Source organism: Bufo gargarizans, chromosome 7 (assembly GCF_014858855.1).
Source record: "Bufo gargarizans isolate SCDJY-AF-19 chromosome 7, ASM1485885v1, whole genome shotgun sequence".
Classification (NCBI taxonomy): Eukaryota; Metazoa; Chordata; class Amphibia; order Anura; family Bufonidae; genus Bufo; species Bufo gargarizans.
The window spans coordinates 114,781,365-114,807,416 of NC_058086.1; the positions used below are offsets into that span (position 1 = coordinate 114,781,365).

Consider the following 26,052-nt stretch of genomic DNA (forward strand, 5'->3'; position numbering starts at 1 on the left):
TACAGCTGTTAATTTACTGAGACTCGAATATTGGAGTGTTATCAATCGAAAATTGGGACCTGAACATTCGAGACTGTATTACCATTACTAATGTGGACTTCCAGAGTTGTTGTTAGGCATTTTTGATATATTCGAACAACCAGTGTTTATCGATTTTATATCGAATATTGTTTTTTCATTGAATATTGCTGATTTTTATGTGGAATGTTGATCTTATTGTTGAAACATTTATTGTTCGAATTTATCTTCAATGGTGTTTTATTTATTACACTAATAATACTGTGAATTTTACTGTTGAGTCATATATTTTAAAAATATCAATACATTTGCATCCATTAATACCCACTGTTCCCATTTACTTTAGAGAGTGCCCTTCTATTTTTAATATATTGGCGTGTTTACCTATTTCATTTGCTGCGCCATTAATAATCAATCTGTTCTGTTATACATAGACTTACTGTGCATTAGACTCATTGTCAACAGGGGGGCTAATATATAGGTACGTTTATGTAGTTCATCTGCTGCGCCATTTAAACCCAATCTGTTCTGTTGTAGATACTTATTGTGCATCACTCTTGAGACTGTATCAGGGTGGAAGTGTGCGGATGAGTCAGCAGTGGGAAATGTGGAGTCAAATGCACCCAGGGTAGACTGGCTACTCAGGAGCCTACTTTTCAGTAAACAACTGGTGGTGCAAGGGTTCATAAAGGCATCAGAAAGCAGTCATCATGGAGTGGTGGGGTAAAATGCCATACTTGGCACAGTGGGAATTTTTTAATCAACTCGCTGGAGGACGTTAGTGTGGTGATATGCAGGATATGTGGGGAGAAGGTGAAACGCACCATGGCCCTGTGTAAACACATGGAGCATCACAATAAAGTAGAAAGGAAGTATAGGTGTGCTCAAACCCCGTCACACCAAGCACAGACCACGCCGAGAACCACAGCGTTACTTGAAATGGAGATGAAAAGGTCCTGCTTGGTTAAAAATATTACCTTTATTTACACTGAAAAATAAAGGTAATAATATTTTTAACCAAGCTGGACCTTTTCCTCTACATCACAATAAAGTGGTGTGGGGAAACCATGGCACTAATGTAGCCGTACAGCCTAACGCAGCAATCGCTGCATCTCCCAGTGGCCCGCACACCTTATCCAGCAGTCAGGGCTCCTCAACCTCACCAGAGGGAAGCGGTCATTCCTTCCCTTCGTCTATTCCTCCTGATAATCCTCCTACTACTACTCCTCATCATGTGTTTTACCAGCAATCGGGCAAAGAATAAAATATATGTAGAGCAGCACACAATACCTTCAGTTATGGAATGTCAGGAATGCATCAGCCAGTCCAATTACCCTGATCCATAGGGGTTATGACGATATCAACCACAAAAGATATGACTGCAGCATCTCCAATCCAATAAGGCTTTATTCACTGTGGCAGTGGAACTGCCAAAAGGCCATAGGAAGGCCATTCATGTGGTGTATCTCACCCAGAGCAAGCTGGGTGAGAACAAGAAAGCCTTGGAAAATAGGGGTTTCTCTTTGTCTGCAGCAGCTAGGCTGGTATGGAGGTTAATTAGAAGTCAGCTGAGGAGCTTGGATAAATGTGGGCTGAGCTCCTCAATCAGGGCTCTCCCAGTCTGGAAAGGAGCAGGCTGTGTCAAGGCCTATGGGAGTCGGGACCCTCTAACCCTGTGTGGGTTGCACAGATGGTATTGGTGAACTTCTTTGTATACAGCTTTTATCGATTTGCAATTAGACATTTTATTGGTAGATGGGGGATAGGAGGAGGGATTGTGTGTATTTTATATACAGTTGTGGTTGTGTAAGTGTGTGACTTAAGATTAAGTGACTTTAGATTCAGGGACTTTAGTGGGGGACTGCAATTAGCCAGTTTCTTACTACTACATTATATAGTTTTTTTTCACTTTTGTGGTGTAATCCCATTAGTATGTGTTGCACAATTGACAACGCAGTCCAGTGCACATCTTGCATGATGTATGCAGTCCTGGAACAGTCGTTTGAGGGTGTATATCTTTGTTCAAGATGTGAGCAAATTACCTGTTTGGAATCGCAAATCGAATCTCTAAACGTGCAAGTTGCAACACCGAGAGGCATTGACAATTTGCAAAAGAGTTTGCTTCTCACCGAGCAAGTCCTCTTTAGGGTAGATGAGGGGGAGGGTGACAGAGTGGAGGCTGAGGAAAGTGAGGTAGCTAGCTGGGTAACAGTTAGAAAGCGGGGTAGAGGGAAGAGTGCCAGGGAGGCTAACCCTGATCTGACACACCACAACAAGTTTGCACGTTTGGCAGATGAGGGGGATGTCAGTCCAGGGACGGCACTGCTGCAGCCGGACACTTCCTCTGTCAGTAAGGGGAATGTCAGCTCTAGTAAGCAGGGAACCAGGAGAGCAGGGCAGGCCAGACAGGTGCTGGTAGTGGGAGACTCAATTATTAGGGGAACAGATAGAGCGATCTGTCACAAAGACCGTGATCGCCAAACAGTGTGCTGTCTTCCTGGCGCTAGAGTTCGACACATCACAGATAGGGTTGACAGATTACTGGGAGGAGCTGGGGAAGATTCAGCGGTCATGGTCCATATCGGAACCAATAACAAAGAGGTAGATGGAGAGTCCTTAAAAATGTTTTCAGGGATTTAGGTCAAAAGCTTTGGGCAAGGACCTTTTCCAAAATACTACCTGTACCATCGGCCATACAAGAAAGGCAGCGGGAGATTGAGAATAACAAGTGGCTCAAGAACTGGTGTAGGAGGGAGGGGTTTGGGTTCCTGGAGATCGGGAAAGTGGTGTGTGACAATGGAAGCAATTTGTTGGCGGCATTGAATTTGGGCAAGTTGTCACATGTGCCGTGCATGGCACATGTCTTGAATCTCATCGTACAATGCTTTGTGTCTAAGGACCCAGGCTTACAGGACGTCCTCAAGCAGGCCAGGAAGGTGTGTGGCCATTTCAGGCGGTCCTACGCGGCCATGGCGCACTTTTCAGACATTCAGCGCCGAAACAACATCCAAGTGAGGCGCTTGATTTGCGACAGTCCGACACGTTGGAATTCAACACTCCTAATGTTCGACCGCCTGCTCCAACAAGAAAAAGCCGTCAACGAGTATCTGTATGACCGGGGTGCTAGGACAGCCTCTGTGGAGCTGGGAATTTTTTTGCCACGTTACTGGACGCTCATGCGCAATGCCTGTAAGTTCATACGTCCTTTTGAGGAGGTGACAAACCTAGTCAGTCGCACCGAAGGCACCATCAGCGACCTCATCCCATTTGTTTTCTTCCTGGAGCGTGCCCTGCGAAGAGTGCTGGATCAGGCTGTAGATGAGCGTGAAGAGGAAGAGTTGTGGTCACCATAACCACCAGAAATAGCCTTGTCATCATCGCTTGCCGGACCTGCGGCAACGCTGCAAGAGGAGTATGAGGAGTCAGAGGAGGAATGTGGCTTTGAGGAGGAGGAAGACCAACCACAGCAGGCATCCCAGGGTGCTCGTTGTTGTCACCTATTTGGGACCCGTGGTGTTGTACGTGGCTGGGGGGAAGAACAGACCGTCAATGACATCAGTGAGGAGGAGGAACGGGAAATGAGTAGCTCGGCATCCAACCTTGTACAAATGGGGTCTTTCATGCTGGCATGTCTGTTGAGGGACCCTCGTATAAAAAGGATGAAGGAGAACGACCTGTACTGAGGGGCCACACTACTAGACCCCCGGTATAAGCAGAAAGTGGAGGAAATGTTACCAAATTACCGGAAGTCAGAAAGGATGCAGCAGTTCAAAACCAAACTAAAAAATATGCTTTACACAGCTTATAAGGGGGATGTCACAGCACAACGGGAATCTAACAGGGAAAGAGGTGAAAGTAATCCTCCTCCTACCACGGCCACGGCGGCAAGGACAGGACGCTTTACAGATGTTTTGTTGATGGAGGACATGCAGAGCTTTTTCAGTCCCACACATTGCCACAGCCCTTCGGGATCCAGCCTTAGAGAACGACTCGACCGACAGGTGGCAGACTACCTCGCCTTAACTGCAGATATCGACACTCTGAGGAGCGATGAACCCCTTGACTACTGGGTGTGCAGGCTTGACCTGTGGCCTGAGCTATCCCAGTTTGCGATAGAACTTCTGGCCTGCCCCGCTTCAAGTGCCCTGTCAGAAAGGACCTTCAGTGCAGCAGGAGGCAATGTCACTGAAAAAGAAGTCGTCTCGGTCAAAAAAGTGTTGATTACCTCACCTTCATTAAGATGAATGAGGCATGGATCCCGAAGGGACTGACAGTAGGGGATATGTTTGACTAACAAAAGGCCTGATGACATGTCTTGGTCTCAAAATGGTCCCCATGCTGCTGTATTTAATGTCTGCATACCGGATGACTTTCGTGAATTCTGCGCCACCAACTAGGGTTCAAGCCGCAATGTTTTAGTCACCTTTCTGCCTTGAAAACATAAATTTTTCTGGCCGCTGCTACAACAGCGGCTGCAACAATTACATTGTTTTTCAGGCATGTGTACATACCTAATTTTTCTGGCCTCTGGTGCTGCACTGTGGCTGCAAAAACAAAACAAAAACAAAAAAGGCACATACAATGTCAATTCCCCTTTCGTGATCGTTACCCTGTTGTGGTGAAGGGGCTTGCGTATCACAATGAAGCGATCATCACCTCTATGAGTATGTTGGCAATGTTGCCACACCCCAGATGATAAAGCTGTTGCTTCATTATGATCAGACCAAAAGCGATCGGGACGGCTGGATGTTTTTTCATAGTAAATTGCACGGCGCAGACGCAGTGACCATGGCGTGGATTCAAACAAAGGGGAGGGAGACAGCGTTTTTTTAACCATCTCCCCGTTCGAAAAATCAATTTAATAAATGGACCCCAGATTGGGGACGTAACAGGGATTAAACTGATGAGAAGAGAGAACTATAGAAAATAGCACTCATATCGGGTGGGACAGTAAATTGCACGGCGCAGACGCAGTGACCGTGGATTCAAACAAAGGGGAGGGAGCCAGCGTTTTTTTTAACCATCTCCCCATTTGAAAAATCAATTCAATTCACCTTTCCGAGACCCTTGGTGTTGTACGTGGCTGGGTGGAGGAAGAAACCTTCAATGACATCAACGGGACATGGCTAGCTTGGTATCCAGCCTTGTACAAATGGGAAGTTTGCGGTTGGGCAAATGGACTGTTTGCGGTTGTTTGCGGTGCATTAAAAGGGGAGTTTGGTCTGTCAATGTCTGTGAAGCGGGCGTAACCCTTATACTACCTGATCGATACAACATCATACCTGATCGTATACACACACTGGATGTTTTAAACCACGTTGTTAAAAAAAAAATATATTGGATTGTTAGGTGATTTATGCCCTTTATGGATTAAAATCCAACTCTGCGTCAACTATGTAATTTTCCATGGGAGTTTTTCCATGGATCCCCCTCCGGCATGCCACAGTCCAGGTGTTAGTCCCCTTGAAACAACTTTTCCATCACTATTGTGGCCAGAAAGAGTCCCTGTGGGTTTTAAAATTCGCCTGCCTATAGAAGTCAATGTCGGTTCGCCCGGTTCGCACATTCGCGAACATTTGTAGAAATTTGCGTTCGCGAAAGGAAAATTATATGTTTGCGACATCTCTACTGAGGGGGAGGGAAATTACATTATAGGAGGGGAAGATAGTGCAGATAGAGACTGGGGGCACTAGCCCAAGCCTCCAATCTATCCAGATCTATCTGTAGCAGTATACTGTCCTCTTCTGTGTCAAATACTTTACACAGTTTAGTGTAATATGCAAAAATTTATATTTTACTGATGTTATTCCACTCCTTCATGTACTGGATGTGATGCTGATAAATCTGACTGGCGAGGGAACAGAAGATGTGGCGCCTACATCCTATGACCACCTGAGCCCTGCGGATGCTGAACTGACAAAGGCGGAGGAGAAGAAGGAGGACATAAACACCCAGGAATTGTATACAGACCTAGGTGGTTTATCTGCCCAAGTGACAGGGGAGGAGCTAAAGGATGACGAAGATAACACAGATGACCCCAACAGACTGTGGCAGTATGCAGTGGAGATGGAGGCAAGGAATCCTTGCGTAAATGGCCAGATGCATGCTGAATTGCTTGCTTAGTGCCAGCTGCATTATCACCATTCAGCAAAGGGATGACTACTGGCTCTCTACAATGTTAGACACTTACTACTGGTCCAAAATGGGGGCCTTTTTTACACCTTCTGAGAGGGATGGCAAACTCAATTACCATTGAGACATCCTTAGTAGTCGGTTGGTCACCCATCCTCACAAAGGTCTAACTAGGGGAATCCTCTCAGCTCACACTCCATGACTGATGAAGGGGGAGGGGGATGGGGGGCCAGGAGCAGCACCAGATCCATCAGCCTTGTAGAGGAATCAACCTCAGGTTACAAACTACACATGCGCTAGCTGTCCTGCACAGGATTATGAAGGTTCAACTGAGTGAAGTCGGGGGAAAAGAGAGGGTAGTTGGAAGATGCCAGGTGGTGCTGGGCTCCTTCACAATAGGTGGTGCTGGGTTCTTTCACAATAGGTGGTGCTGGGCTCCTGAAACTATGGTAACAGCCCCTTGGGCTCTGCACTGACCTAATTAGTACATTTATAAAATCGTTATTCTAACTAAACAAAAGCATCCTAGCTATGGCAAATGTATATTACAGAAATGCTAGTGGAGATCTGGCAGGACATGTAAAGGTTCTATATGCTAAAACTAACTGACAGAATCCCTTTAAGAGAGGTAAAGGTGGGATTATGGAATATCTGCTGTATGTAAACTATTTGATGGTATTCGAAGAGATGAACTTCTAAAGTATACAATAATCATGGATTCATGCATAACGTGTTGTGCCCAACTCGCATGCTGGGTTTCTAAGGGAAGGTAAATGTACATCTGAATGTTGGTCATGCAGTAGATGTGATATATCAGGATTCTTCAAAAGCATTTAATACAGTACCCCTCAAGAGCCTTGTGCTGAAACTGCAAATTCAGGGATGAGGGGATAATTTATGACCATGGGTAAAGAATTGGTTATGTTACAGAAAACAAAGCGGGAGATATATCAAGACAGGTGCAGGCCTCATCATAAATTAGGCGTATCCTTCTGCAGCCCACGTGCCTAAACAGAAATCCATGACAGCTCAGGGCTGCTATAGATTTCTGGCGTAAATTAAGTACACTGGTAAATTTAGTAAACTGGTGTAAATCAAAATAAATTTGTCCTGGGTATTAACCACACCAATTTCCTTTCCTTCTCATGCCCCCTTTTGGAAAAGTTGCATGGGCGGTGTAAAAACGGACTTAGCAACTTTTTTTTTTTAAGTTGCAAATAAAATTCCACAAACACACAGCTTGCAACTTTTTAAAGCCACTTAAAGGGATATGGGTATAAGGGATATAGGAGATTTAGAAAGGGTTCGAAGACGGGCAACCAGATTATTTAATAGGATGGAAAATTATAATGAGAGGTTTAAAATTGGGCTTGTTCAGCTTTAAAAAAAGATGCCTTAGATATTATTTTGATTTATAAATACCTACTGTATGTGGTCAACACAAAAAAATGACACATTATTTATTTATTCTAAGGACTTTACAAAGAACCATGGAACATTGATTATGTGTGGAATACAGGAAAGGATTCTTTACAGTTAGAGTAGTTAAACTATGGAATGTCATGCTCCAAGAGGTAGTAATGACAGATACTATGTCAGCATATAAAAAAAAGAGCTAGACACTTATCTAATAGCAAATGGCATTGACAGTTATAATTACTGTAACAAATAATGCTGTATAACATTGTCTTGCTGATTCCGGATAAACCTGTGTACATCTTGTAACTGGTCAGGAAGAGGGAGTTGGCAAGGCTGCTAGTAGAGGATATACCTGGCATCTATCATACTGCAATCAGGTGGTTTGATACAGAATTCAAGGACACATTTCAGTGTTCCACTGCAATTGATGGTATTTTGCTACATTGGGAACACTGATATCTAGCTATACTACAAACCGGATTCCAAAAAAGTTGGGACACTAAACAAATTGTGAATAAAAACTGAATGCAATGATGTGGAGATGGCAAATGTCAATATTTTATTTGTAATAGAACGTAGATGACAGATCAAACGTTTAATCCGAGTAAATGTATAATTTTAAAGGAAAAATACGTTGATTCAAATTTTCACGGTGTCAACAAATCCCCAAAAAGTTGGGACAAGTAGCAATAAGAGGCTGGAAAAAGTAAATTTGAGCATAACGAAGAGCTGGAAGACCAAGTAACACTAATTAGGTCAATTGGCAACATGATTGGGTATAAAAAGAGCTTCTCAGAGTGGCAGTGTCTCTCAGAAGCCAAGATGGGTAGAGGATCACCAGCGAAAAATTGCAAAGACTTTGCATCTATCATCATCAACTGTGCATAACATCATCCAAAGATTCAGAGAATCTGGAACAATCTCTGTGCGTAAGGGTCAAGGCCGTAAAACCATACTGGATGCCCATGATCTCCGGGCCCTTAAACGACACTGCACCACAAACAGGAATGCTACTGTAAAGGAAATCACAGAATGGGCTCAGGAATACTTCCAGAAACCATTGTCAGTGAACACAATTTACCGTGCCATCTGCCGTTGCCAGCTGAAACTCTACAGTGCAAAGAAGAAGCCATTTCTAAGCAATATCCAAAAGCTCAGGCGTTTTCACTGGGCCAGGGATCATTTAAAATGGAGTGTGGCAAAATGGAAGACTGTTCTGTGGTCAGACGAGTCACGATTCAAAGTTCTTTTTGGAAATCTGGGACGACATGTCATCCGGACCAAAGGGGACAAGGACAACCCAAGTCGTTATCAACGCCCAGTTTAGAAGCCTGCATCTCTGATGGTATGGGGTTGCATGAGTGCGTGTGGCATGGGCAGCTTGCATGTCTGGAAAGGCACCATCAATGCAGAAAAATATATTCAGGTTCTAGAACAACATATGCTCCCATCCAGACGTCATATCTTTCAGGGAAGACCCTGCATTTTTCAACAAGATAATGCCAGACCAAATTCTGCATCAATCACAACTTTTTGGGAATCCGGTTTGTATTTAAAGAATAAATATCCTAGCTTATTCCATTCCTGGGCAAGATACAAATATCTATTTGGCTTTCTGGCAACTGGAGCACACCTTCAGCTCTATCTATCAATGTTATCCAGCATATACAGAATTCAAACTAAAGGTCTCAGCAGCACTCATTTGAAGCACTGCACATGCTTTACAGACATAGCCTAAAGACTAAACATTAGGGTTACTGGTTACTGTTAGATGTTTGAAGAGAACATGGTGCTCTGGTGAGCTCTGTGACTTAAGGATGAGCAAATGGATTGTAAACAAATCAGATTTGTTAGAAATTTCACAAAAATTTTGTCGCAAAATGAATGCATAGATTTTTTTATTTGTTTCTGACTGCGTAAAATGGCGCGCAATCCATGAGGGAGGAAAAAGAAGAATGTCACATGACACTGGGAGGATGTAGGGAGAGGGCTTACCCTGATTGGCTCAGAGGCTGACAGACAACATGGATCAGCCAGTCAAAGGGCAGTAGGGAGTTGCCTGTGCAGAACAAGCTGAAATCCATTCTACATTGTACTTTAAACCTAGAAGGATGATATGCTGTGACTCTGTCTGCTAAAAGACACTGAAATACTATGGTAGGGACAGTATAAGAAGAGGAGAGAATAGGAGATATGTTTTAGAATTTGGGTTATACTAATGGGTGCAATCAAGGAAAGAGAGTAAGGGAGTAAGCACTGGGCATTCTTCGATGTATTTGCTGGTAGGCTACTGTCAGCTCAGCTTTTGGCAACTATGGTAGTTCTACATTACAGATTCCTGCAATTAAGGGGATTTATTGGGGCAAAAGGGTTTCTTTCTACACTTCCATACAAATTGCATACTTGCAAGCACTGAGGAATTGAACAATTCTGGTATTACTACATCAGAGAGCGTAGTTCAAATATGTTTCAGTGCAAAAATTGCATAATTACCATTGCAAATTGTCCATACTACTGTGTTTGTGGAAGAGGAGGGATTCAGAACAATTCATTGTACTTCTGTCTTTAAATCAAAGAAAAACACTTGCAATTTTGCTATTACCGTTTAATAATCTGTGTGTACCAAATCTGTGACATTTAATTTATTGGCCTCGTAATAAAATGGCTGGAAAAGGGAAGAGTGCAAAATGAAAGACCAGCGTGCTGAGGAGGGGGTAACATCAGAGGAGGAGGGTGGTGGCTGTGGCAGAATAAAGAACAGAGGCAATGTACGGCCAGAACCTCCCAAATAACTGCCAGGGCAAAATGCTTATATGGTGGTCAGTTCTGGAACTGGTGATTCCTGTTGATATTGTGGGTGCAAGCTCAAAATGTGCCAAGCTTAACAACAGTGTCCTCCTTCAGCCAGGCTACAACCACATACTTTCATCATCATTTAGTACTTCTCCTGCTCACACTACTACTCCTCTGCTCCACCCATCCGTCAGCCATCGATAATGGAATGTGTGGCCAAGAAAGAACTCTACACACCCAGCATTCCACTGGTGCACAAGCTTAACTCCAACCTGGCTGAGTTGCTGGTGGTGCAGTCTCTGCTGTACCAATTAGTGGATTCTGCTGCCTTTAGGGAGCTGATGGAATGTGTTCAGCCTCATTGGAAGCTATCTGGCCTCCATTATTTCTCCCAAAAAATTATTCCCTGCTTTGAGTGGCGGAGAACGATGACCGCTCCTTGCAATTGTCATTGTACAGCAAGGTGCATGCCACCGTGGACACCTGGAGTAACTGTTACAGGCATGAATAACACATGGATCTGTGAGGATTTTCACACTCATCCAGCTGAAGCCGATGAATATATCTTCCCTTGCTAACAGAGCCCTATCATGCCATTGCCACTTTCTGCCTGCTTACCATTATGTTGTACACTGTATGGCTGCTACTGCTGCTGCCATTATGGCACTGTCGGCCTTCCTACCATCATGTTCCATACCATATTGCTACTGCTGCCACTTCCAAACTGTTGCTGTCTGCCTACCAACATTTTCTGTATCATATGACTGCTGCCGCCGCCAACACTACAGCTGCAACACCATTTTTCTAGGCTTGTTCAGAACAAGACCATTTTTCTTCTGCCAGTTATCACTTGTGCATGTATAAATACGGTCAAGTATTCTGCCCCCATTAATGCATAATTTTTGGAGGCTTGGTCCCAACAAGCCACTGTTTCTTCTTACAAGTTAGGCCCCATGCACACGGCCGTTGTTCACGGCCGTGTGCGGGCCGTGGAACCGCGGCCTGGATCCCTCCTGAGAGCGGGAGCGCACGGCGTCACTGGTTGCTATGACGCCGTGCGCTCCCTGCTGCCGGCACAGTACAGTAATACACTGGTATGATCTATACCAGTGTATTACTGTACTGTGCCGGCAGCAGGGAGCGCACGGCGTCATAGCAACCAGTGACGCCGTGCGCTCCCGCTCTCAGGAGGGATCCAGGCCGCGGTTCCACGGCCTGCACACGGCTGTGAACAACGGCCGTGTGCATGGGGCCTAACACTTGTGTGTGTTATATGGGCAGGCATTCTGCTTGCTGTTAAGGCATAATTTTTAGATGCTTGGCCCTCTAACAAGCCAATTTTTAATCCCATAACAGTACACGGCACAAGCAAAAAAAAGTCACAAATTTGCCACAAAAATGGAGTGCAACAAAATCTGTCACTTTAATACGCCTTCATTGTGGTGTAAATCAGTTAATAAATGTCCACCCATATGTTTAAACACCATCTACCCCCAATAAGGGCCAATTTTTGTAAGCTTTGTATTCTGAAAAAACATGCGACAGAGCAGTGTGTTTTTAACAAAGTCAACCATGCCTTGACCCATAGCTATATATGTCAGTGGCAGTGTTCAAGAGCTTGAGGGGTGGGCGAGAGATAATGCTAAAATTCTTTTAAAAAAAATTATCTCAAATCCGTATAAATCAATTCGATCATCACTAGTAATAAATATTGAGTAAAATTCTAAATCTGCAAAGAAATCGAGATCTTAAATTTCACCTCTATTTGGCATTAACTCTTGAGAAACACCCTACAAAACTTCTGAAATGCTGAATAAATGCAATTTCTAATACACTGTATATAAGCACCTCAAAGCCACTTCTGAACTGTTTTGCTCTTTAAAAAATGTTTTGAAAATTGTCCTTGAAAATTGCAAAAATGTATACTAAAATTATAAGCTTTCTAACATCTAACATTAAAGCAGTAATCTGCTAAATGGCAATTAAGTATTGTGTGAGGTATGATACCTCTCTTAAAATCTGATTTTTTTATACAAATAACATTGACCAAAATTTACCATTAACAAAAAGTACAATGTGTCAAGAATAAAAACAAAAAACAGAGTCAGAATTGCTTGCATAATTAAAAGTATTCTGAAATTAATACTGTATAAAGTGACATATGTCAGGTTTGAAAAGACAAAATAGTCTGCAAAAATGATTTGAACATTTGCTACAATATTTTTTCAAATGATAATTCTTTATAATAACAAAAGCTCATAATTATTCAGTTGTTGCTGTTACCCCAAATTTACCTTTACAGTCTAGACCATTAGCGGATGTTCTGAATCCAACTCCACATTTCAGAATACATTGAAATGATCCAATAGTGTTTCTGCACTCTTCATTTTTACGACAGACAGCATCTTCCAATGTGCACTCATCAATGTCTGCAAATATTAAGATGAACCCAAGGTAATCAGTATTAATCTACTTTCTTTAAAGGGCACCTGTCACCAGGATTTTGTGTATATAGCTGAGGACATGGGCTGCTAGATGGCCACTAGCACATCTGCAATACCCAGTCCCCATAGCTCTGTGTGCTTTCATTGTGTAAAAAAAACGATTTGATACATATGCAAATTAACCTGAGATGAGTCCTGTCCCTGACTCATCTCACCTACAGGACTCATCTCAGGTTAATTTGCATATGTATCAAATCGTTGTTGTTTTTTTTTGCACAATAAAAGCACACAGAGCTATGGGGACTGGGTATTGCGGATGTGCTAGCGGCCATCTAGCAACCCATGTCCCCAGCTCTATACACAAAATCCCAGTGACAGGTTCCCTTTAAGTGCTGTATATTATATAGTTGCTGAATAGTAAATCATTCATGTCATTAACATTGGAAATGAATCCCTGTGACAGTGTAGCTTACCATGGCATGTCCTCCCATCTGCAGAACTCATCAAGCCTTTTGGACATGAACAGTAATAACTTCCGATAATGTTATAGCATGCATGTGAGCACGGGTTGTGGGCACACTCATCATCATCTGAAAGTGTTCAATAAATATGAGTTATGCAACCTAGTCATTCATTAAAAACCTTTTAGGCCAATATCAATTGGGACACACCAGAAAATGTAAAATGTGGCCTAAAATGTGTTTTGGCTGCAATTTAATTTTTCCAGTCTATTCATGCAGAATCTACAGAGTTTCCTGGAACATTTTTAGCAATTGTTTCAAACAACAGCTAGAATACAGCATTCATTATTATTATTTTTTTGTATGAAAGTAGTAATTGTTGAGGTCAGTTCCATAATTGCACTATGACTCAATAATATAATTTTAGTGTAACATACAAAGACATTTTTCAGTGCTTCTCCTTAATCATTTGCAGGTTTTGCCCATTGTAAAGCCCAGACTGCTCCGTGTTTCTGCTTTTTTACTGCTTGAATATACATGAAAGGTATCTTAATCCAGTTTTGCATATTATTTGAAGAGGTGGAATAAAAATTATGGATGGAAGAAAAGGAAGATGGACAGAGAGACTGCCAGAAAGACAGACAAGGGTGTCTAAGTTACATACAATATTAAAAACTATTGGGGCATTAATTCTTTGCTGAAGTGCTGAAAAGATGCTGCTCATTGCTAGGCTTCACTTCTACAGCTGGTGTCCTCTTAGCATTCTAAGACAATACCTACTTGAGTTACCTCTGGTGAAATGCTATAAGACTCACGAGCAGCTTCCCTTGTGGAGGTTCCCTTACACTGCTGCAATTGTTCCTCTGAGATACTAGGACAAGACCACTAATATCTGCCCATCGGTTATTGTGGAACTCCCAGTTGCATGTGTGAATTCTGGCCTTTTTCAGATAGCACTAATTATTACTCCCATGCCTCTGTTACTCTTTGCTGTGACTGACTGGGCCTGTAAAACCTTTATCTCTTGTTATCCTCGTCTAAGGAGTCCCTGAATCACTTTAATCACCAGGGACAGTGATACAGCAGTAGGTGTGGAACCAATATGCCAAACAATCTTTTTTACTTTGGTCTAGATCTAAAGGTGTTATCCTGGTACTCCCCTGGTAATCACACTTTAACTCCTATACAAGGATTGGACTTTGCGGCAGGGGAGCCTCAAGGCCTTTACCTTTTAGAATAGTACTGTTGTACTACCCATGAGGGTCAGAGAAACCGGAGCATGGCACTGAGGGTACAGGCAATACATGCAGTCAGGAAACAGCAGAGGTCAGGGCTAGCAGAGTTTGTGCAAAATCCGTGAAACAATCCAAAGGTCAGACCAGGCTGCAAAGGATCAGTATGAGGTCAGGAACCAGGATTCAGGCAGAAAAATGGTTAATAACTCTTTTACAGGCTCTAGTTAGAGAAAGATCTAGCAAGATCTGTAAATACCAATTGCTCAGCCAAAAACTGAATGAAACAGTCAGGTATATATACAAGCAGCTGATAAGTAATTTAATACAACCATGCAGCAGCTCACAGAGCAGGAGAAGATTGACCCTAGCAATGCTGAAGGCAGAGATACAAGCCCCAATTCACACACAGTAGGCCAGGACCTGTAATAACAGATATATCACACTTCCCTCTACCTGTTTAACATATTTTTCTTAAATTCTTTACCTCCTTCTATATTTCATTGAATATTTGATTTATAAACAGCATGTCAATTTTTAAGCAGTTGATGATGATGGGATGATACTGAATATATGTTTTTGCTTGTTTTTTACCTTCACAGTAGAGCCCAGAGACATCATAGCTAAATCCAGATGGACACTGGTTACCAAGTTCACCTATAAAAAAAAAAAATGGTAAGCTACAGACATTCAAAGGTTAATGCTCTACCCCCAAATGCCTCTAATTTCATTTGTTATAACATTGGTAGAGAAAAAATTGTGGCCTGTTGATTGGATACACTGTAATATTCTTAGGTAATGAGCTAGAACTGGCAATATAAACAGCCAACCATAACATTATAACCACCTGCCTAGTATAGTTTAGACTCCCCTTGTGCATCCTATTGAATATGGCATCGAGACATTAGCAGCAAGTCCTTTAAGTGGATACAGCTTATTTTTCCAGCAGATTTACCCCAGATTTTCAATCAGATTGAACTCTTTGTCTTGTTCCAGAAACCATTCGTGAACAATTTTTGAATTGTGGCAGGGTACATTATCCTTCACTGCCTTTATAGATACCTTTGCCACAAAGGAATACTTTGTAGGAATGTTTGGGTAGGTAGTGCACATCAAAATGAGATCACACAAATGTAACCAATGTTTTCCAGCAGACTTGCTCAGACCACTTCCACCGCCAATGGGTCTTCTTCCTAAGTGCATGCAGGTGTGATCTGTTGCTGCAATCCACATGATACAAGATAACACATTCAAACCAGTCCAAGCTCTTCTATTGCTAAATAGATCATCAAGGGATGTGTGAGGGCTTGCTTTTCGTAAGATGAGCTGACATTTTCATTTGTAGAATTTGGGGGCATATATGACTTTTTGAGGACGTTCTATACTGTTGTTTTGGAAGGCAGGTAAACAAAAAACAGCCATTCTGGCTTTTTCTTTTTTTCAGCACTGATTGTGCCAGAAAAATGACGTGATAACTTTATAGTTTGGGTTGTTTTTGGACGCAATGATACCAGAACTGTGTACCTACTGTATTTTATGCATTTTAACATAATATGGCATTGTTTTAGAAAACAATTTTTTCTTCTTCTTTGTTTAAATGTTTAAACATAATTCACAATTATAGGTGTATTTGAGGTTAGTTTTTAGATTACAGTTGCAATGTGGACCTGCACCAAATCTATGAAAATGGCACACAGTAATACATTTGGCACAACTGCTATGTAATTGTACCTATTTCACTGGAGTGATGCCTGATGTTGAGTTGCAACTTTTTGGGACTTTCTAAAAAGGTCACACTTCATAAATGTGAATCTATTCTGGCCAAATTTTTACTCCATATCTGTAGATAGAGCTGAAAGATGCAGCGATCAAAAGGTTGCAAAATTTTTGAGCAAGTAGCCCCAAAAATCTGGCGATTTGACCATGGAATCTCTTGACTGCTTCTGAAATTTTAAGTCGATACTTGTGTACTCAGTGTATTATGACAGACAAATTCTAACAAGCATCCTATTAGGCCCTGATGTTAGGGCCCAAAGATTTTAAACCTGGGGGCTATTGTTAGGCCTCTGGCTGTCATAACAACTCATCTTCACCCCACTATCTTGCCTCAGGAGGGCAGATAGGTTGGTAGAGAGAGGCCTCTTCTTCTGTCTAACCATGTCAAAACTGTCATCAGCATGAGTGCTGTGTTCACTGATTTATTATGACAGGGTTATTAATGTGACAGCCTAAGCCTTCAGTTGGCACATTCAACTAAACACAGCACATCAATGGGCTTCTGGCCAAGGGACCATGGCATTCTATTTATCTGACATGGGCATGAAACGGTTAATATAATATATTTAGTAATTTGCATATTATTTGCAGTATTATTTGCACCTTCTCATTTCTGTAATCAAGTGAATAACTACAAACTGCAGATTTTTTGAACACCCATGGGAAAACATCTACGTAGAACACAGTATAAGCACTCATGGGACGAGTGGATTCACTAGCACATAGCTCAAGTCCAGCGGTCAATTAATAATTTGGCATCAGTGCCCTTTTTTAAATTGAATTTAGTGACCCAAACCATGTTTATCATGACTATATTGGTTGATATAGGGACCACGAGCTTTAGCTTACAGTTAAAGTTTTAAGGTTTTGCAGGTATATAAATAATCAGATCAAAAAGGTTGTGCACTTCTAATTTCACCACTTTCAATGTAAAATATACCTTTGGAGATGGAAGCACGCATTTCAAAAACAAGAGTTTCTAATAAAGAGTTGTAATCTGTTTCTACAGTAGATACGTTTAAAATCTCCATTGTGAAAGGCATCTTGCCATGGCTGGGGTCATAACTGATCGTGTGATTCCAGGAATACGGTACACTGACTCCATCCAAGTAGAACATTCTTGTTGAGTATGCGTATAGCTGTCCAAGACCTGTTTGGATATAATCTTCTGTGTACTCCTAAAATTATATACATAAATACACATTTTTAGACACATGAATCAAACTATGCTTAAATGGTTTGCAGAATATTATAGGGAACAAGGATAATTTTACATATTCCATATTTACCTTTAACCTGATATCAGTAGATGATTGTAGTTGGAGTATATATCCTTTTACAACAGTATCCAAAATAAGGAAGCCATCAGAATCAAGGCCGCGGGCAGTATGAGTGATCCGCAAGACTTCTCCTAAAATTAGATAAAGCAGAAATGATTTATCTTTTTTATTTGTCTATTTGTGTGACATACCTTCATAGTTTTAGTCAAAAAACTACAGCATGATTTATATTTATTGTGAGTGAAGTATCTTAAAACACTAAAGTCCAGCTAGAGCATAACCCTTATGGAAAGATTAACTTTTAATGGTACTGACACAACAAATAGACGTCCGCTAATGTCCAGATGTATACGAATCCACCGAAAACATAGCATGCTACTTGGATCTGTGGGGGAACTATCCCTAGATGCATGCCCTGAGGCTAGACCCTCTGCCCAGGGGCGACCCCTTGTGGTGGGGACCCCCCGTCCTCGATCCTAGGCTAGCAACTCCTGAATTGCCCTATTATAAATGGGCTGATAATTATCGATCTAACGGTGGACTCATATACAAACAGACGGAGAGGACCAAACAAACAATACAAAGTGCACAATGTATACAGCCCTAATGATGTATAACAACAAGAGGTACACAGTGCATCAGACTAACTATTAAAAGACACCCTAATACGATGGTATTTGATGTCACAGATAGTTTCTGTGGCCAACCCCAACGCGTTTCCCCCACGGTGTGGGATCATCAGGGGGTAAATGAATCTATATATTTAAATGGATGAACAAACTAAGGAATATCGAACGGAAGGAGACCCAAATTGTGTTAGGGTATCTGTAAAGTGGGTATTCGTAGCCGTTCAACATACAGTGGTGTCAAGTCACAAGCAATAGTGAAATAAAAAAATGGACCAGATGACAATCCTAGGAGGAGAAGGAGGAAGAACAGATATTGCATCCCCTGATATGTGAACACATATATTTCACATGAGTCGAACTCAAGGTAGGTTTCTGTGGAGAAAGGAAAAAATACACATATATATGCATGTATTTGTACAAGAAGACCTAATTTTATTATTAGGTAAGAAAGCCACCACCAAAATGAGCCCCAATCAGAGGAATAACTCACTGTGTCTGGGGGTAACTTAGTGTACATATAAACAGGATTTATATTACACTCGAGCCAACCAGGTTATGCGTCACTATGAGGTTAATGGTATCCACCAGGGCTAGGCTAGCATCCATGTATGTTTAATGAAACGATAAACTAAAACATAAACACATGTATAATAGCCGGTCAATATGCGGTGACACTACCTGGGACCACCACCAAACGGGCCCAATAAGTATAGAGAATAAGGATACCTCAGATACGCTACTGATTAGGTTAGGCATCAGCCCAGGATACATGGCCTGCTCATTGTGGGTCACCTACATGGCAGAGAGCGTACATCAGAACATCCATAAAGCTGTAGCCTACCCCTATACCAGGAGAATGTCCCGGGATTACTCACAGTTGGAGCCTGTGGCGGCGCTTCCCCCAAGTTCAGTCCTCTTAGGGTCCAATGTTGAGCCTCTCTATTCAGCCCCACCTTATAAAGCTTACCCCCAATTATTGATAACTGATATAACCTGTGCCAGTACATCGATGTGGGCGTGCGCTCCACTGTGGAACGCACGCCCAGATATCCGGTCTGAGCTACCGGTCTAGGCACCGCGTCTATTCTGTATGATAGGAGTGTGCGTGTGGAACGCACACCCGCGATGTCCAGTTCCGGCAGTGGCACCCGGTTATGGCGTCATATCCATGATCCATGCGCTCCAGTGTGGAGCGCATGGTGGTGCGTCAGCTGGCCGGCCGGATGTCCTGTAAGGTAAAGATACAGGGCTCGCACTTTACTATTGAAATGCATAGCTAATCCGGTGAATGGAACGCACATGACTTCCTGTTTCCCCCCGTTAAGTCATGGTTACAGTAATAATACATATATCTAAAACTGGCTAAACAAGTTTGAGATCTATTACACAGTGGACCCAAGATGTAAAATTGGTCCTAGATACAGTTCAGAACCAGCCAAATAACATCACATCGATCATTGATAGTGATCCACCTCAAAGGAGAAGTCGTTATAATCATTGGGCCAGGCCCAGAGGGGCACATTGGGGACGCGTAAATCCGTGAGGGGGGGCGGGTGAATGGAGGACACCTAGTGAGACAGACATATTGTTGCAATACTCGATATGTAAAAAAAAACCATCATGATCAATAAGGGGATTATAATTACAACAGTGAAACCGTTAATGTTCACTGTACATGATAATTAATATTTTGGTGCTTTACACACCAGGCCCAGTTTAGGGGGCAATAAGGTCACTCAAGCCCCACAGTTGCAAGGGATTAATAGGGGAGGGGAGAAGGGGAATGGGGGCAGGGGTAGTGGTAACATACAAAGTCAGGATGCATCAGAAATGGGCCAGGAGGCCGTTCAATTAATAAGCGGGTGGGTGACCCAGCCGAAAGAGTCACAAAAAAACATGAAAAGGTTAGTCTTTCATTAAGACCGCGGGGGGATTGGGACCAGAGTCTATGGATCCATTCACTCTCCTTCTGTAGGATCCTCCTATCCCAATCACCTCCGCGTGGAGATGGAAGTACCAATTCGAGCGCAGTAAAGCGAAGGGACCTGGGATCGCCTCCATGGAAATCATTAACGTGTATCGCAATGGGTGTGGCCTCCTGATTCTTTACGTCATTGACATGCTCCAGGATTCTCCTTCTAAATTCCCTTACTGTCTTACCGACATAGTCCATAGGGCATGTACACTGACACAGATAGACCAATCCCTTAGATCTGCAGTTAATAAAATCACGGATCTGGAAAGTCTGCCCCCAGTAAAATAAATATCAACATGTTCATAGTTAACTATGAACATGTTGATATTTTTTTTACAGATGGTCACGAATGGCCTTGAACAACTTAAACACTTAGGTCCAAAATCTTTCAACCTCTCCTCTTCCTAGTGACGGAGATGCAGGCATTAAAATCGCTAGAAAAAGATCGTACCATTGTAATAAAACCATCAGATAAGGGCGGCAACTTTGTTGTCCTTGAGAATGATGCATACATGCATATGTGCCTGGACCTCCTGAAGGACAAAGAGGGTTATAGGATCGTACCCACCAATCCTAGCCAGTCCTTCCTAGTGAAACTTAAACAAATTTCATTATCCGGCCTGGATGATAAAGTGATCAGTGCACCTGAATTTGAGTTCCTACTGCCTACCAAACCCTTGATAGAGACCTTTTACGGGCTCCCCAAGATTCACAAAGGGGTGACCCCACTGAAGGGCCGCCCTATTGTATCAGGGGTCAACTCATTGACCCAGAATTGTGGGGTATACCTGGACAGGGTGCTGAGGGAGTTCATTGTGTCCCTCCCTGCTTATACGAGGGACACAATAGACTTCCTCAATAAAATAGACACTCTCAATCTTGACCCTGAATGTATCTTGTGTAGCATTGATGTCGAGTCATTATACAGCTCTATCCCCCATCAGCATGGCCTTAGAGCCATAGAGTATTTCCTGTGCACTAGGGGAATACAATATGACTCACATAATAGATTCATTGTCAAGTTGCTGGAGTATACCCTTACTCATAACTTCTTCCTATACAACTCAAGATTCTACCACCAGGTCAGGGGGACGGCGATGGGCAGCCATTGTGCCCCCACCTATGCCAATCTCTTCCTGGGCTGGTGGGAGGATACACATGTCTTCCCTGATCACGACGTCTGGTGGTCCTGTAACATCCAGTTCTGGACTTGCTTTATTGACGACGTGTTTGTTGTCTGGAAGGGGGAACCGACGGAGTTCAAGCGGTTTGTGTCCGACCTTAATAAAAACGAGATTGGACTCCGTTTTACCTCTGAACAAAACCCCTCCAGCATCACCTTTTTGGATGTCAAGGTGACAAAAATTGGGGACAGATTATCGACAAATATATATAGGAAGACTACAGCCACTAATTCCCTCCTACACTGGAGTAGCTACCACCCCACCCCTCTTAAACTGGCTATTCCAAGAGGTCAATACCTCCGGGTGCACAGGAACTGCTCCAGTGATGAGGCATTTTTTAGAGAGGCTAGGGCTCTACGGGACAGGTTTGTGGCCAGAGGTTATCCACAACCTGTTCTTAGGGATGCCTTAAAACATGCACTGACCAGAGACCGGAATGATCTACTAATTCCCAAAACTAGGAGGACTGACTGCCCCCAACCGACCAGAATTATCTCTAACTTCGATGCTGAAAATCAAGATGTGAGAAAAATTTTAAACAAATACTGGCCCATCCTGAGAATGGACCCTGACCTCTCCGAGATTGTTACTGAACATCCAGCCGTCTCTTATAGACGAGGGAGGAGTCTCAAGGATCGGCTAGTATCCAGCCATTTTATACCACCTGCCAACAAGGGTACCTGGCTTGACCGAAAACCCACAGGCATTTTTAGATGTGGAGGCTGCAAAGCATGCGAGTTTCTGACTACCGCAAAAACCATCACAGGGTCGGTGATGGGGCAGACTTTCCAGATCCATGATTTTATTAACTGCAGATCTAAGGGATTGGTCTATCTGTGTCAGTGTACATGCCCTATGGACTATGTCGGTAAGACAGTAAGGGAATTTAGAAGGAGAATCCTGGAGCATGTCAATGACGTAAAGAATCAGGAGGCCACACCCGTTGCGATACACGTTAATGATATCCATGGAGGCGATCCCAGGTCCCTTCGCTTTACTGCGCTCGAATTGGTACTTCCATCTCCACGCGGGGGTGATTGGGATAGGAGGATCCTACAGAAGGAGAGTGAATGGATCCATAGAATCCGGTCCCAATCCCCCCGCGGTCTTAATGAAAGACTAACCTTTTCATGTTTTTGTGACTCTTTCGGCTGGGTCACCCACCCGCTTATTAACTGAACGGCCTCCTGGCCCATTTCTGATGCATCCTGACTTTGTATGTTACCACTACCCCTGCCCCCATTCCCCTTCCCCCCCTATTAATCCCTTGCAACTGGGGGGCTTGAGTGACCTTATTGCCTGGTGTGTAAAGCACCAAAATATTAATTATCATGTACAGTGAACATTAACGGTTTCACTGTTGTAATTATAATCCCCTTATTGATCATGATGGGGGTTTTTTACATATCGAGTATTGCGACAATATGTCTGTCTCACTAGGTGTCCTCTGTTCACCCGCTCCCCCCCCCTCACGGATTTACGCGTCCCCAATGTGCCCCTCTGGGCCTGGCCCAATGATTATAACTACTTCTCCTTTGAGGTGGATCACTATCAATGATCGATGTGTTATTAGGCTGGTTCTGAACTATATCTAGGACCAATTTTACATCTTGGGTCCACTGTGGATCCACACTGGAGCACATGGATCATGGATATGACGCCATAACCGGGTGTCACTGCCGGAACTGGAGATCGCGGCGTGCGTTCCACAGTGGAACGCACGCTCCTATCATACAGAATAGACTCGGCGCCTAGACCGGTAGCTCAGACCGGATATCTGGGCATGCGTTCCACAGCGGAGCGCACGCCTACATCGATGTACTGGCACAGGTTATATCAGTTATCAATAATTGGGGGTAAGCTTTATAAGGTGGGGCTGAATAGAGAGGCTCAACATTGGACCTTAGGAGGACTGAACTTGGGGGAAGCGTCACCACAGGCTCCAACTGTGAGTAATCCCGGGACATTCTCCTGGTATAGGGGTAGGCTACAGCTTTATGGATGTTCTGATGTACGCTCTCTGCCATGTAGGTGACCCACAATGAACAGGCCATGTATCCTGGGCTGATGCCTAACCTAATCAGTAGCGTATCTGAGGTATCCTTATTCTCTATACCTGTTTGGCCCGTTTGGTGGTGGTCCCAGGTAGTGTCACCGCATATTGACCGGCTATTATACATGTGTTTATGTTTCAGTTTATCGTTTCATTAAACATACATGGATGCTAGCCCTGGTGGACACCATTAACCTCATAGTGACGCATAACCTGGTTGGCTCAAGTGTAATATAAATCCTGTTTATATGTACACTAAGTTACCCCCGGACACAGTGAGTTATTCCCCTGATTGGGGCTCATTTTGGTGGTGGCTTTCTTACCTAATAATAAATATAGGTCTTCTTGTTCAAATACATGTATGTATGTATGTATATATATATATATATATATATATGTGCATTTTTTCCTTTTTCCACAGAAACCTACCTTGAGTTCGACAAATATATGTGTTCACACATCAGGGGATGCAATATCTGTTCTTCCTCCTTCTCCTCCTAGGATTGTCATCTGGTCCATTTTTTTATTTCACTATTGCTTGTGACTTGACACCACTGTATATTGAACGGCTACGAATACCCACTTTACGGATACCCTAACACAATTTGGGTCTCCTTCCGTTCGATATTCCTTAGTTTGTTCATCCATTTAAATATATAGATTCATTTAACCCCTGATGATCCCACACCGTGGGGGAAACGCGTTGGGGTTGGCCACAGAAACTATCTGTGACATCAAATACCATCGTATTAGGGTGTCTTTTAATAGTTAGTCTGATGCACTGTGTACCTCTTGTTGTTATACATCATTAGGGCTGTATACATTGTGCACTTTGTATTGTTTGTTTGGTCCTCTCCGTCTGTTTGTATATGAGTCCACCGTCAGATCGATAATTATCAGCCCATTTATAATAGGGCAATTCAGGAGTTGCTAGCCTAGGATCGAGGACGGGGGGTCCCCACCACAAGGGGTCGCCCCTGGGCAGAGGGTCTAGCCTCAGGGCATGCATCTAGAGATAGTTCCCCCACAGATCCAAGTAGCATGCTATGTTTTCGGTGGATTCGTATACATCTGGACATCAGTGGACGTGTATTTGTTGTGTTAGTACCATTAAAAGTTAATCTTTCCATAAGGGTTATGATCTAGCTGGACTTTAGTACTCTTTACCTCTTAACCCATTATATATAATCCTATTTAGAATTGCTGGACTTCAAGTATCTTAAAACACAGCAAAAATATTATCCCTAACATTTCAAGTGGTAAAATAATTTAATTCCCAAACACAGCTACCTAAAAGAGATAAGAGCTACCTACATCCTACATGTATATTTATGGTGACACATAATATTGTTATGGATCAGTGGTTGTGGAACCACTGTGCCAGGTAACCGGTTTGATGTTGGGCAAAACCCTAAAGCCTTATTCTGGTGCCTTCCCTCTATTCACCCTTTAACCCCTGTACAGGAATGTGGACTTCGCTGCAGTTTAGCGACTAGATGGCTACTTCCAGGGATGGTCCCGGTATACTTGGCAGCTAGACTTAGGTACTCTGTTGCAAGCACCTGGAGGCACAGGAATCAGGAAATGCACCAAAACCACAGGTACACTCTGAACAGGCACAAAGACATAAAGGGTGTCGCAGGAGTCCAAATAGCAAACTAACACAGGGAGCCTGGAACCTGAGCTGAAATACTAGACTGGATGATCAAAACACATTACACACATTACACAGAGGTATATAAGACCCATATATTTGACACACACTTATATGCTTATGCTTTTATTGTATATTTATATTGACTGCTCTTGAGGAAGGGGGTACTTGCTAAGAAACCCCCGAAACGCATTGAGCCTTGATACAAATAAAGGGAATTTTCCAGAAGTACCTTCCGTGGTGACAGCGGTTCTTCCTGAGATTCTGCAAGCGATCCTAGCAGGGGAGTTAAGCCTATGACTGTCTTGAGCTTATCCCATAGACCCCAGTGAAGTGAGTCACTCATATATATATATATATATATATATATATATATATATTTACTTTTATTTATGCTTTTATATATGCTTTTTTACACCAATTGCTTTTACACACCGATTGCTTTATATCGCAAAAGCTTTGGACAGCATCCTTCGGAATTTTTATCTTCTCTTTCACCTTACTGTATTTTCACAATATTACATCTAGGTGATTGGCGCCCTAGTTTTTATGTTCTTTATTCATTGATCAAAACTGAACTAAACTGAGACCAAACAGACAAGGAAACACAGTCTGAATACAACACGACAATGGACACTGGACAGACATACAGACTGGCGGTAACTGAACAGGAAATCTGAAGCTGTTACTGAAACTGGTGTTGTTGCTCGGCCAAGGGGCATCATAGACAGAACATATAGCTACTTAGCCCAAAACACATGCAGGTGTACACAAACAGAAACAGGCATTAACCCCTGCAAGGCACACAGAAAGCAAGAGGCAATTAACCCCTGCCATACATACAGACACAGGAAGCACCCACAAGGAACCAGCACCAGGATACATGAAGCAGTGGCACCAGCGAATTGCCATATTGAGAAATGGCCCTAAATTGCTCCCACAATCGTCTGGCACTGGTATACTTGGAACAGTGCCATTTTGTTAACACCATGTAAAAGTACT

The 26,052-nt window shown here is 42.8% G+C and overlaps 1 protein-coding gene across 1 annotated transcript in view; it reads right to left on the reverse strand.

Annotated features, from left to right (window-relative positions):
* The window catches only part of HMCN1 (hemicentin 1), a 655,003-nt gene that overhangs the window by 18,962 nt on the left and 609,989 nt on the right, over nucleotides 1-26,052 (reverse strand). The window contains 5 exon segments of the mRNA XM_044300627.1: nucleotides 12,657-12,791; nucleotides 13,280-13,396; nucleotides 15,094-15,156; nucleotides 17,216-17,453; nucleotides 17,565-17,686. Of these exon segments, the coding sequence (XP_044156562.1) occupies nucleotides 12,657-12,791; nucleotides 13,280-13,396; nucleotides 15,094-15,156; nucleotides 17,216-17,453; nucleotides 17,565-17,686 (675 nt within the window).